Raw genomic sequence first — 14,709 nt, forward strand, 5'->3', positions numbered from 1 at the left:
AATCAATACAAAATGTACCTTTTTCAAGATGAGTTCTTCATATACACTCATTCATAAATGTATATCTTAATCTTTTATAATAATTTCTTCTGATCACATAATCTGCATTGATATAAATTGGTCATTTTCTGCAAAGTCAGTATTGCGATCCTATCTCATTTATTTATTTACAGGTCCCCGGACGGCTGCATGAGACCTCTTTGCCTCATCCATCTGATTTGATTCAAGAGTTTATTGTGTTCAGCCACTTGCAGGTTAGACCATTGGTTCTCTTTTTACAGACTCATTCTCATCATTACATGAATATTGTTATAACTTTCATAAAATACATTTGTATCATTTTTACATTTGTATCATAATAGAGTACAAATTAGTAATTAGAAGTTATATTAAAGATGTTATCCATCCACTAAACAGTGTTAATTTAAACAACTCTCCTTTATTCTCATTGCCATTTGTTTAGCAAACTTCCCTCAAATAATGAATATTTTAATTCATACAAAACAATTTTAGCACATAAGAAGAGGAGTAAAGTGACCACATGGCAAAGAATGAAGAGAAGAAAGCATTGAAACAAGAGATAGAAACAGTTTTGGGAAGCTAAGCGCGGCCTGTGATACTGTGCCCCATCTCATCGTGCTCGAAAGATTGGCAACATTGGGTCTTAGAAGAACGGCCTTGGCTTGCCTAACATCAATCCTCAAGGATCGGTCTTATCAAATCTTTTCAGCCAATGGCAGATCAGAGATTTGGGCTCTTTCCTATGGAGTCCCTCAGGGCTCAGTGCTTAGTCTAATGTATTCAATATTTACGTCTGCCTACTAGCAGATGTAGTGAGGAGTTGTGGTTTGACCTTATTCTCTTACACAGATGACTCCTAAATTATTATTTTTCTTTGCACAGAATCATGGACCGTCCGATCTTAACATGGGCTTGAGTAGAATTGTCACTTGAATGAACAAAAACTCTCTCAAGTTCAATAGTGATAAGACAGAAGTCAGGGTCTGGGCTAAAAATCCACAACTCTTGGGCCCACAACATTCATCTGAATCCCTAGGGACCCTCCCTGATCTATCCCCAAAGGTTAAAAATGTGGTCTTTGTTGTTGATGAGCATCTTTCAGTAAAGCCTCAGGTGGTCAAGGTTACCTACACCAGCTTCGCAGTGCTCTAATGAGTAAATAAGATCATCTGAATGATTTCCCGTTCAGCAAAAAGGACAGTAATTCAAGCCCTAATTCTATCTAAACTGGACTATAGTAATATCTTGTATTTGGGAATAGGTCAGGCATCCTTTTGACGTCTTCATTTGGTCCAGAACTCTGCTGCTAGATTGCTGTTCCGGCTCCTAAAGTGCACTTCAGTTTCATACCTTTTCCAAGAGCTTCACTGGCTTACAGTTACTAAGCGTATTCAATTCAAGGCCCTGTGCTACATGTTCAAGGCCAGAGCCAGGATAGCCCCACGTTACATTCAGGATCTGGTGGTGCCTTATCAACCTTCACGTATGCTAAGGTCTTTGAACCAGGCCTTTTGTACTGCGCTTAGGTTTTGCTTGGCCCGTATGGGAGGATGCTCTTCTGCAGTCTTGGGTCCAAAACTGTGGAATTCTCTTCCCTAACCTCTGAGGAATTGCACCTGTCTGCTTGCATTTCGTAAGGGTCTGAAGACTTGACTGTCTTAAGCTGTTTTTATGTTCCTTTTCTCAGTGCCGGGAAACTCTTTTTGGGTAGCTGTGCACTTTATAAGATTATATCAATAATAATAATAATAATATTAATAATAATAGTAAAAGGATGACAGGAAACGAAATGTCAATATTTGAGCCTGAGCACAACATTGCATTGCTCTGGAAGCCTCCTTGAATATTTGTTGCTAGACATTTCTAATTCTTCTCTCTGATTTGGACATGATCCTTAACATTGATGCACAAGTCAAATTCTTTATTCAATAATTACTAGTTGTGATAGTGGGGGATTTATATAGCCACAATGTAAGAGTGGTTTCACCAACAAAACCTTGAACAACAATGCTAGATTTGTTGCCTAGCGTAGCCACACAGTTTATTTCCCGATAAGTGAGTTTCTCTTTGAAATATCCTTCTGCTTTGTCCTTTGCCTCTACATTGTTTTGGTGTCCTCCACTGGTTATGATGAGTGAGACTTGCTTCATATATTTCATGTTGTCTAATTTACCCTTAACAGTAACCACTAGATGAATTTGGTAATTGGAGTACTTTCATTTCAGAGGTACTCTCCCCATTCAATTTAAAATATGCTGATTTCACTATTCTTGATGATCTCAACATTTATTTCGATAATTTGATTTGTAAAACTGCCTCCTTCTTGGTAGAGGATTTTGAGGCCCTGTGTGTCCAGCTTATTACCTACGCTCCTACTGATGCCGCTGGGCATCTGTTTGACCCCTTATTCTCTAATCTGAAGGGCCTGCCGGCAGACCGTTCAGTGCCTTTACCTTGGTCTGATCACTTTGCTGTTCCTTTCTCCCTTCCTATCCCCTTGGTGCTTCGTTCACGGGAGGACTCACTAGTCTCCTTTTCTGGGAACTGGCCAAAACTTAAGGCTTCCACTTTCAATTCCACTCTCGATTCAAATCACCCAGCAGTGAGCAACTAGGTGTAATCTGACTCAGCCACCATTGATAATTGCCTTCTGTCCTCGCTTGACTCTTTAGCTCCTAATACATGTGTTGTGTATCACAAAACCCTTCTCCAGCACCATGGTTTAATGATGTCTTGCGTGAAAGGAAAAGATCTATAAACATTTGAAAAGAGCCTGGTGTAATTCCCACAGTGAAAAGGATCACTAAAAGTTAAAGTTGAGTCTAAAAGACTATCATAAAAACTGCCACTCTACTAGAGCTTCTTTCTAAACTGAAAAAATTGCCATGGCACAAAATTGCCCTAAAACCCTTTTTCAAATAGTGAAAAAATGATCAGATCCCACGAATATTGTTTCTGTTGCCTTCCTCTTCCAACCTCAATGTATTGAACTAGGGAGCTTTTTTTAAATAAAAAGTTGCTGATATTCAGGGTTCTTTTTCCTCTATGCTTGACCCTAACTGCTATCAATCGCATTTGAAGTTAGATGACACCTGTGTTGCACCCATCACCAGTGTTAACATTTGTGATTCCATCTCTGCTAATGCTTGTGTTGTACCCGTTTGCTCACACTTTCACATATGAGAGGATTTCACCCCCACAACTGCCTCGCCTTGCTCTCTGAGTTCCTTTCTCCCTAGGGCATCCCGACTTTTACTTTGCTTCTCAATGCCACCAAATCACCTTTACACCCTTATCCACCTTCGGTGTTTTACAACCTTGCCCCACAATCTCTGGATATCGTAACTCAGCTTCTGAATGCATCGCTTTATGAAGGCAGCGTCCCTAATGCGTGGAAACATGTAATGGTTATGCCCCTGTTGGAAAAGCTGAATATTAACCCTTTCATCTGGTCCAATTATAAGCTAATCTCTCTTCTGCCTACTTTGTCAAAAGGTCTGGAAAAACACGTGAATAAACAACTTACAGTGTATACAGAACTAAATTGTCTTCTCCCCCCCCTTTCACCGGGTTTCAATTGGCCATAGCATGGAGGCAGTTTTTCCCTGCATCACTGAACATCTAAGGCCCCAGTTAGATAAAGGTGGTACTGCTGCTTTGATCCTTTTAGATCTTAGTGCCACGTTTGACACAGTTAACTATAACATACTTCTCCAAAGAGAAATGAGATTGGTGTGCAGGGTAAGGCCTTGACTTGGCTAAATTCTTTCCTGCAGGACAGTGTCTTCCAGGTAGATACTCAACAGCATCACTCAAAGCCTTACCCATTTCTATCTGGCGTACCTCAGGGCTCCACCCTCAGTCCGATCCTATTGAATCTTTATGTAAGCCCACTTGTGGATATTATGGAAAGCTGCAGTCCCAGACTTTTTTCATACACTGACGATACCCAGATTGTGGTCTCCTTGTCACCTCAAGATAATTGTAGTACCGAGACTTTAAATATCTGTCTTACAAAAGTTTCAACATAGATGAATGCTAAGTCCCTCAAATTGAATGGGGATAAGACAGATTCTGTGGGTGGCAACCAACCTCACCTTTGGGGGGCCCATCTGTGACCTGGATCTCTGGGTGCATCTCCAGCTTCAGTAACCATTGTCAAGAATCTTGGTTTTTGGCTTGAGAACAAGCTGTCTATGAACCATTAGATAACCAAAGTTACAGCCATCTGTTTTAGAATTCTAAGTTGGCTTAAGAAAATCTGTGGATGTCTTCCTGTCTTAGCCCAAAGAACAGTGATTCAGACCTTTATTATTTCCAGACTAGACTATGGTAATATTCGTTATTTAGGCGTCTGGAACGTCTTGCTTAAGCACCTTCAGATAGTGTAAAATGCTGCTGCAATACTTTTCTGCACTCCCCTAAATTAACGCCTATGGACAGGACAGTCTTCTCTATGATCTTCACTGGCTATCAGTTGAACAATAAGTTTAACGTACAGCACCGTGCTACATGCATAATTGTATATGAAACTCAGGCCCCTTCTATCTCCCATCCCTGGTGTCGCCTTACAAGCCAAATCGTTCTTTGAGTTCCAGCAAATCCGACCTTGCCGTAATTCCCAGTGAGGGAATCCCATCAAGGAGGTCAGGCGTTTTCCTACTTAGGTCCTAAGCTGTGGAATTCCTTACCTTCTTCTATGAAATTCTGTCACTCTCTTTCAGTCTTCTGTAAACTGTACAATACCTGGTTGTTCTAATTCTGTGCGTAGCGATGGCGCTGGGTAGCCATGACCTTTATAAATCAGGTGTAATAATAATTTACTTGCATTCAAAATTGTCAAGAAGCCATTGCACACAATTCTAAGCATTTTCTCCTGCTCGCTTTGAGTCAATCTCTGCCTCTATCCTTATTAAAATTGCTTCATTGTAAGTTATATGTCAGTGCCTCCCAAAGCTTTTTTTTTAACTTGTCTTTATTAGTGACATTGCATCGTATTACACAGAAAGATTCATCATATACATATTACATTATGTCAGCCATTTTTACTCATGACAGTTTTCAACAATCTCCACTCACCCAGTGGAGTACTATACACTGTAATGCACATTACATTTGTTGTTTATGGAATAGTGGCAAGCAAAAAATATTAAAGAAAATGAAAATGATCTTAGAACATGAAGAGAAAGAAATACCCACCCCCCGGCAGCAACCAGCAACATTACCACTCCGTGTATGGCTATTTCAGGCGGACTGGTATATCTGGCTTGGTTTTAGTGTGAGAGGGCCATTCGCATTTTCTGCGCTAGGAGAAATGTGGTTAGGAGATTTTGTAGGTACAGTTTCATCATCGATCTGGTCTATCGTCAGGGACACTCCTGTCAACATTTGTCCCCACTCTGCCAGGTCTCTCTCACCATTCTAATCCACTCTCACTGCCCTGCGGTGACACTCTTCGGCCACACCCACCCACGCATATCATCTCTCCATTTGTCCAGCGTAGGGAGCGCAGAGACGATCCAATATATCGCAATCCGCTGTTTTGCCAGAACCAGGCGCAGCGTTGCAAACTTATGCCGTATCCAAGTCCCTTTATTCTGAGTTGGAAGGACACCCAATAAGCACTGCTTTATGGAGACTTCTATTCGCACTGCTGTTGCAGTGTGCAGAGTCTGTGCAACCTGATTCCAGTACGTTTGCAGTTGTATGCAATTCCAGGTCATGTGTAGGAATGTGGCAGTGTCCGTGCCACAACGTGGATAGGATGGGATTAGCCCTGGACTGAACCGCGCCTCCCAACATTTTTAGAACCTAGACCCAATTTTTAGAACCGGGTTCTCGAATGACTAGCTCGTGAGTTACTGGTAGCTCTCCAGCTGCCTGTAAATAGCTCTCCTGTCTGCAGCGCTGCAGACAGCCGGCTAAATTATAAGCTTTTGTTAGGCTGAATTAATAATATATATAAATGCCAAAACTGAAAATTGTATATTGGAGATAGACATTTGTGTTTTTTCAGAACTCCTAGTCTGATGTTTGGAGAAAAATTGTTGAATTTCCTAAATATTTATAAAGCTGATATTTAAGTGATAAATACTTTGGTTTTGGTGGTGGAGACCTATTACTATTATAACCTTGATGTCAGGAGCATTGTAGCTATGGCCGGTATGTATTACCCATATAAAGGTATTCACAATTGACAAAGCCTTTTTGGCAATGCTCCCAATTGCACTGAGGTGATCAATGTTGATAATCCTGCAAGGGCTGCCCTATAATGTAATCTTTTCTGACTATTACAACACTAATAATATTAGCTCAGGATAATTTTAATTGAACATAAGTAGCTCTTATAACAGAAATGGTTGGAGACCCCTGTTTTATAACGACAAACTTTCGTGACCCACCTAGATTTAATGGACATGAGGCAGGCGATTTTTTTTTTATGTAACTAAAGCCTCGTGTGGTAGTGCATTGTTATTTACAGACCATACATTTTCCACTGAAAAGGCCACTAAATTTGCACATATCCAATTTTAGTGATAAAATGCTATTTCACACAAAAAATATGTAGAAATCGGGTTTCAGCGAATATTTATCATTTGTGACTCACCAAGTAAAGTGTCTTTGTTTGTTTTTGTCCTATTCAAATCCTTTCTTCCGCCACATTTCAGAATTACCCAAAAATTTGCTTTATTTCTTTTCCTAAAGTAATTGCTGAATGTGTACTGTTCATTTACAGGTATTTAACTGTTTTCTGTGTTACTAAAAATGGCATCCTACAGACTTTCCTTTCACACTTTTTATACACCAGCAGAATTGTCACATAATTCACTTTACTTTTCCTTTCTCTGACTGCAAAGTGAGAGGAGTTTGTAAACAAAGATCCCCATGATAAAAATAGCAATTTGTCAGAAGATATAGCCAGACATTTGACCTCTGTCTTTGAAGGGTAGCAAATGTGGCAAGATGAGTGCAGAATTTAAAGGCATCTTTATTATTGCTTGGACTTTCACCGACTCACCAAAAATTGACTCACACTTTGGGAAACTCTGATATAGCTAGTAATATACACTTTGTAAACATACATTCCTCAATGTGAAATATACAAGGTTCAAGGACAAAGTTAAACACTGTATGTTGACATAAGAAGAAAATGCCACAAGGATTATATAATGTATGTGAGTTAAAAAAAGCTTACTGTGGAATATAATAAACCTACTATATTGCTCAAAAACTGCAATTGACCGCACGGTGCCTGCCACCTTGTGCATAGAAATGGAGGGGAGTACCATGTGTACCCCCTAAGTACACCCCCCACCCCCCCGGTGGCCCGTAACATGCCCCCAAAGCAACTCCCCGCCAGCCTTTCCATGGCGCCATCGTAATCAGCCCCTTAGTCTCACTTCTTCCAGCATAATGTGATCTCTTGGCTACAGGGCACAGGAGCAGAACATCACAGTCACAACAAAGAGTCATTCGATTTTATATATGTGCCGCGAAAGCTAAGACAGATCAAGTGAAAAGAAAAAGGTTTTCTTCTAATGGAAAAATCAGAATAGGGTGAGGTTCAGGCAACAGCCCAAAAATCTGCGATATTTGTCAGCTCAGGGCAGAACTTTACATCTGTGAAGGGAACTAGAATCCTACACCTTGTATTTTACAAATATCGAATCCCCTTTTGAATCTTGTAAATGAGACACAACCGTATAGTGAGGTCACCAACGACAGAAAATTTTCAAGCCAATCACATAACCAATCTCAACACAACGTTTTTATATCAGAAACAATAAATGTGTGACACTTACATGCTTAGTGCACCCAGCTAGACACTTCCTTTGAGCAGTGTGGCTCCTAGGTTTAAGAAACTAGCTATCCATATATGTATGTCTCTCTCTGTCCCACTACACCACATGGCCACTGGCAGTTCTTTTCACTATGAGTGCCGAGCAGCTGACTGAGTAACCGCTGTGTATAAGTATAAATCAGAAAAGTATGTTCCTCATCTCTATCAGGAAAGTTTATTCAGTGAATCAATGAGTCAAAATTCAGGAGACTAAGAATACTCTCATGTATTCAAAATATTAGGAGCATTTCAAACATAACTTTTCTAACATTATATGCTATAAACCCCTTAACTGCTGGGCCTGACCCCCACCCTCTCCTCCCAAAGGACTGAGCCATTTTTGGGCTGACATTTTGAGTTTTTGGGGGAAAAATAGAAAAACATGCTCCAGATAAAAGTGTCTGTTTTCCCCCTAATATTAGCATCAATGAACGGTTTGCTGTGCTATTCACTACATTTCCAGCTATGAGCAACATACAGAGCTGAATCATAAACCTATTTCTTTCCTCACAGTTTTGCCATTTTTCAAAGAGGTAGTCTATTTCGCATATTTTGGACGTTTCAACCTACTTCCACTTTGTAATGGAAACCAGTGTGAAACCCATAGGTGATCCAGGAAAGCTATAGATTTCTGAAAAGTAGACACACTTCTGAATTCAGCAAGGGGTCTTATGCATAGATCCCTCAGGCTTTCCCAAATAAACTAAATGTTACTATAAAGAAATATTGAAAATGACTAGGACAAAAATCTCCATTTGTGAAAATATTTTCTTCTGTAACTTTTTGTCATCATGGTCAATTTACAAAAGCATTATACCATTACGTCTGCTAGATCATTTTGGCTGCGGTGACATATAGAGTTTATAGGTTCTCCAAGAACCTAAGGTGCCCAGAGCCAACAACTGAGCTGCTCTGCCCAATGGTTTTTTATTGTGTACAGAGAATGGAGCAATTCATATGGTGAAATATGTAAAGTGAAAAGTGGGTCTCAAGGAAACCTATGTATTTCTGAAATAGGCACAGGATATGGAGTTTAGTAGCAGTGAATATATATACATCTCTGAATTTGTGGGTACCAGTACTAGCATGTGATTCAGAGGGTATTTTTCAAAATGTCTTCTTTCTTACACACTGGCCTCCATTCAGAAGGCACAAACGTTGCAAAATCCAATTGGTAATGACAAATGGTCCACTATTCTATGTTCCCACACGTCTTCTAATTAAAATGGTACCTCACTTGTGTGGGTAAGCCTAGTGCTCACAACAGTAAACGGACCAAACCGCAACATGAAAGGTTCACATTTTTCCACAGAAAAGTGGCCCTTTTATTCCAGTGTGAGTAGCTTTGGATTTTAAGCTCAGGTGGTACCCAGGGAAACCTAGCAAAACGTATTTTTTTTAAAATGTAGATACCATGGGGAATATAGGGTGTGGTGACTTGTGTGGCTCTCACCAGATTTTTATACCCATAATCCCTTGCACACCTCAAACTTTGACTAAAAACGCACATTTTCCTCACATTTCTGTGATGAAAAAGTTCTAGAATCTGCAGGGAGGTTCAAACTTCCTACCTCCCAGCATTCCTCGAAGTCTTGCAATAAAAATGGTGCCTTACCTGTGTGGGTAGACATAGTGTCTGCGACAGGAAAGGGCCCAAAAGGCAACATGGACATATCACTTTTTTTTCCACAGCAAATTGACCCCTTTTTTTGCAATGTCGGGAGCTGTGGATTTTAGGTCCTAGCTGAGGAGGCACTTTGGGAAACTTAGCAAACCTATACATTTTAGAAAACTAGACATCTAGGGGAATCCAGGTTAGGGGCTTGCGTGGCTCATACAAGGTTTTCTCACCCAGAAGCCCATGCCAACCTCAAACTTTGACTATAAACATACATTTTCCTCACATTTCTGTGATGGAAAGTTCTGGAATCGGCAGGTAGCCACAAATTCCCTACCATCTGACATTTCCCCAAGTCTGACGATAAAAATGTTACCTCACTTGTGTGGGTAAGCCTTGTGCCTGCAGCAGGAAACGGCCCACAACGCAATATGGAGACATTAAATTTTTCAACTGAAAAATTACCCTTTTTATTTGTAATGTGAGTAGCTGTGGATTTTTGGCCCTGTAAAGTTTTGAAAACTAGACAGCTAGGGGTGCATGTCTCTTACCAGCTAATTTTACCCAAAAGTCTTTGCAAACCTCAAACTTTGACTAAAAACATGCATGAATAAAAAGTTTGACCACGTTTTTACCACATTTCAAGTATCTGCATCCGTCAACATTCTGAACACAACTGAACGCGTGCCTAGTGAACCTTTACTAAAGGTTTCCATGGCAGCCAAATGAAGCTCAGTAATATGTGTCTTCCATATGGCTTTCGACGTGCTAAATCCAACTCCTTCCAGTTTGTGGGTGCAAATTAGCAGTATCCAAGACTGCGATGCAAGGCTTACAGTTATCAAACTGATTGAGCATATCAGCCTTTAAATCTAAGGTAAATATGCTGGGGAAGACTGCCTAAGTTCCCTAAAGTACACATGCTAAACTAGAAAGAACATTAGTGTTTGACATACAGGTTTGTCATTGAGAACGTGGTTTATATCCTGTCCACCGTTATTTACAGTGTTGTGACTGTAATGTACTTGACATACGGTAAACTGAACATGTACTATGTTTTGACAGTGTAAGAACATGGCAAGCAGGACTCATTTGTCACCCATATGTGTAGCGTTTGGTGCAGAGGGGAAACAGCCTTTACCATGCAGTAATTAGTACACTGTGCCTTTACCACACAATTTTTACTGTGCAGTCTTTTACCCCACACATATGACTTTACCATGCATGCCTTTACTATGCATGGAATGTTTTTTTAAGGTAAGTATAAATGAATGTGTGTGTGTGTATATATATATATATATATAAGGGTTTAGGTTTAGGGTTGGGTAGGGTTTAGGAATGGGTAGGGCTATAGGGTGGTAAAGGTATTTTATGTAGTGATGGGTAGGGGTATAGTGCGGTAAAGGTGTTTTTAGGGTTTAGGGATGGGTAGGGGTATTGGGTGGTAAGGGTGTTTTTAGGTTAAGGGTATTTTTAGGGTTGGGTATGGGGTATATTGGTTGGTAAGGGTATTTTAGGGTTTAGTGGATGGTAGGGGTATAGGGTGGTAAGGGTATTTTAGGATTTAGGGATGGGTAGTAGTATAGGGTGGTAAGGGTATTTTTAGGGTTCTGGGGTGTGTAGGTAAATATGTTGGTAAGGGTATTTGTAGGGTTAGGGTGGCTAAGGGTATTGGGTTGTAAGGGTGTTTTTAGGATTTAGGGATTGGTATGGCTCTAAGGTGGTAAGGGTGTTTTTGGTTTTAGGGGTAGGCAAGGGCATAGGGTAATATGGGATTTTTTTGGGCTAAGGGGTGGGTAGGGGTATTGGGTGGTAAGGGTATTTTTAGGGTAATAATTTTTTTTCTTTTAAATTGAGGGGGCATTTGGGAGAATCTCCACCCCCCCCAAAAGAAAATATATTTAGCCCCCGTAGGGGGTCGACCCATGTGTAAATGGCCAGCCACCTACCTAAATTTAAATATTTTTTGGAAAGAGTTTCGTCCCATGTGTCAGGAGAGGCAACCACCTGACAATTTAATTTAAAAAAAAAACATTGTTCACTTCTCCTGGGGGCGGGATCACACTCTACAGGGGAAAAAATTGCGTAATTTTTTTTTCATGTCTCCCAGTGGGGGGCTGGCCCTTCTCCCAGAGGTGCTGACGCCGAAAACAAACTATTTTAGGCCTCCAACTTTTTAAACATTACAATTATTGTAAATAAATGTCCTTGAGTGGGGGTCAGCCCATATCTTAGGGGGCTGACTCCCGAAATCTCAGACATCCATGGTGTCTAGTGGTTCCTGCTTGTGGATCGCTGTCCATCCACGAGTAGGAAATGTTTTGAAGAAGACATCGCTGGAAAGGGAAGATTTTCCCTTTTCCAGCGATGCTTCTTTTAAAACTGGGGAGGCCGCCCCAGGGACAAAATCCCCACTGAATGCAGAGGAGAACATTAACCTTCTCTTTGCCGCTCCGATGGGGAATAGTGACGTCAACACGCCTCAGGGCACGCTGACGTCAATGATGGGCGGGAGGGGATGGCTGAAGCGTAAACAATTCTGCTTTGCCCCAAGCCTATTTTTTTAAAGCCTGTTTTTTTTATTTTTTTTATGGAATCCTTTCTAGCATTTCTCAGGATTTCCCAGTGACCAACAGACGTACTGGGGAGGGGATACAGGTGTCAACAAACACCAAAGGGGTTAATGTTCATGTAGGCTCAGTTAGGTTGTGGCCTTTAAAAAGTGATTTGGGCAGCAACAAGAGTTTATGGGCCAGATGTACGACCCACTCACAAATTGCGTCGCATTTTGCAGTTTGTGACACGCAAATTGGGATGCACCACGGTGTCTCAGACCCTGTTTGCAATTCCTAATGGGGGCCCAAATTGCATGCCTCAATAATATTAATGAGGCAGGCGCAATTTGCGACACCATTAGGAATGGCTAGCACTCACAGGGATGGTGGCCTGCTGGGGTCATCAGACCACCATGTCTATGACTACTTTTTTAATAAAGCATTTTTGTTTTTTTAATGCATTTAAAAAAGTAAAATGAAAGTTTTTTTCAAGGGCAGGCAATGGTCTCCGGGATTTGATTTGGAGCTGCTCAATTGCATATGATATTTCTTGAAAAAGACAAAAATGCTGAGGGCTTACTCCCTAAGGAAAGGCTTTTTCTCCTGCTCTGATGCATCTTAGTTACAGGTGTAGTGGTTCGTCAGCATGGAACAGAACTTCAAACTTTGCTTGGAGCTAGTGATCTTTGGCTAGTTCCACTGAGATAAGTAGCCACTGCTACCCTGGATCGTTGATATATTGGCAAGCCTTCTTGGGGATCAGCTGCAGAGTTATCCAGAGTTTCTCTATTAGCATATAGATTACTGTAGTGCACGGATCCTTGCCTCAGACCGCAGTGAAAAATTACTAATAACCATGGACACATTTTCCTCTGCTGTGCATTGGTGCTTAACCAAAGGCCCTTGAAATTGTACTTTTGTGTCGTATTGGCACTTAACAAACCAACCCCCTAAGTTCCAAACTCATCAATTTAAGGACAAATGACTTGTCCTTTCTGGTGTGGTCATGCCCAAATCCTCTACCCACCCACATTTGTTGCAGGAACTTCATTGTTGGAATATAGTCATTTACATATATATATTTCTGAAGAACACAGTGGTCTCACCCAAGTATATCTGTAGGCACCCTAGAGTGAGGGGTTTATTGGTGAGACCCAAGTCCAGGCCATAGTGAGTCAAGTGAGATAGGCCAGAGGCTTCAACTCTTATTCCAGAATTGAGATCCTCCAGTTTCTGCTGCATTTGTGGGATATGCAGTTTCTGTTTTGATGCATTTTATTTATAAGTAAAGTTCCTAAAAGTTTACTGTGGTTCCAAAATATTTCCAAATTATGCCTGAGCAGGAAACATATAAACATATAAACTGATGTTTCCCCTCTAGGAGCATATTCATGTGCTAATAATAGCATTGTGTGTTTCATCACATCACTGCTTCTAGTTCTCATTTTAAAAAGTGAGGCAATCTTTATTACTACTCACCAGCTCTCTACCAGCACTCCACCCTCTGACACTTTGCATTTCTTTTCATCTGACATGTTTTGATGTCACCCACAATCTTCTATACGCTTTTTTTTACAGAGTTTTATATAGCGCGAACTTGACCTGGTATCGGGTATCAGAGCACTTTACATTGCACCAGTTGCGTTACATGAGGACACATTCATCATTTTTGTTAGGTAGGGGGAGTGTGAGCGGGTGAGATGAATGACTCAGGACTCTACGTCTAGTCAGAGAAGGTTTTATTTTGATAAAGTCCCGTTTAGTGGGCGCAGCCAGATTGTTCCAACGAGTATGGGGAATTTAGTCTATAGGTAAACGAATCTGTGCTTTCCGTCGAGGTAGAATGGCGCCGGGGTCTTTCCCTTGTGTTGTTCCGTCCTTCTGGCAGGTGTGACGGCGTAGAGGACTCCGAGGTGCCGGCGACCCAAAAGAAAGACAGAAGCAAAGGTGGCGGTCAGAAAACAAGTTCTAGTTATTCTCACACGGGGACGGGTAAGTGAGGACAACACTCTGGTGCTCAGGTGCGCTTTAGGCTACGGCCGCGGTGCAATGGGACCAGTGCGAGTGAGGAAGGGAATAGTGCAGAGACAAACGAGTCGGCGAGTGGCGTTAGCTTAACTGTCCGCCTTCTCCCGCCTCCCGACCCAGCCCGTGAAACGGTCACGTACCTGGGATAGCCACGCTCCTCCGTGGGCGCGGCTCGGCGATACGTGGTTGCGGAGTCCTCCTGTCTCCGGCTTCTCTCCTCTTGACGTCCGTCCTCGGTCCTCAAGGCGTTCTCGTTCTCCTCTTTCTCGATCTCCTTCTCCAAACTCCTTCTCACGTCTTTCCTTCTCCAGGTCTCCCGCTCCGGTGTTCATACACAACCCCAACTGTTCGTGGTCGTATTTTATTGGCTGCGGGCCCAGGGTGTCATCAAAGTGGGTGGGGTTGTCCGAGAGCTCATCCCAGTTAAAGGGGAAGGCGTCTGCTGTAGTCGGAGCCTCAGTTCCTGAAGCTGTCCATGCGTCTTCCTGTGGATTATAAAACATAGGGCCCGTGAATTCCCGAGCCTCCCACCACTCAGCCCCGTGCCGACAATCCTCCCCGCTCTCCTTGTTACAGGGAGATTAAGTGATTTGCCCAGAATCACAGGATGTTCAGCGTCATTGCCGAGACTCAAACCCGGTTCACCA

At 41.7% G+C, this 14,709-nt stretch overlaps 1 protein-coding gene across 1 annotated transcript in view; it reads left to right on the forward strand.

Moving 5' to 3' along the window:
* LOC146775937 (uncharacterized) overlaps positions 1 to 14,709 on the forward strand; it is a 1,457,164-nt gene that overhangs the window by 1,441,558 nt on the left and 897 nt on the right. The window contains exon 22 of the mRNA XM_085639461.1: positions 174 to 254. Coding sequence (XP_085495587.1) covers positions 174 to 254 — 81 coding nt within the window. The remainder of the gene's footprint in view (positions 1 to 173; positions 255 to 14,709) is intronic.

Source organism: Triturus cristatus, chromosome 12 (assembly GCF_964204655.1).
Source record: "Triturus cristatus chromosome 12, aTriCri1.1, whole genome shotgun sequence".
In the NCBI taxonomy this organism is placed as follows: domain Eukaryota; kingdom Metazoa; phylum Chordata; class Amphibia; order Caudata; family Salamandridae; genus Triturus; species Triturus cristatus.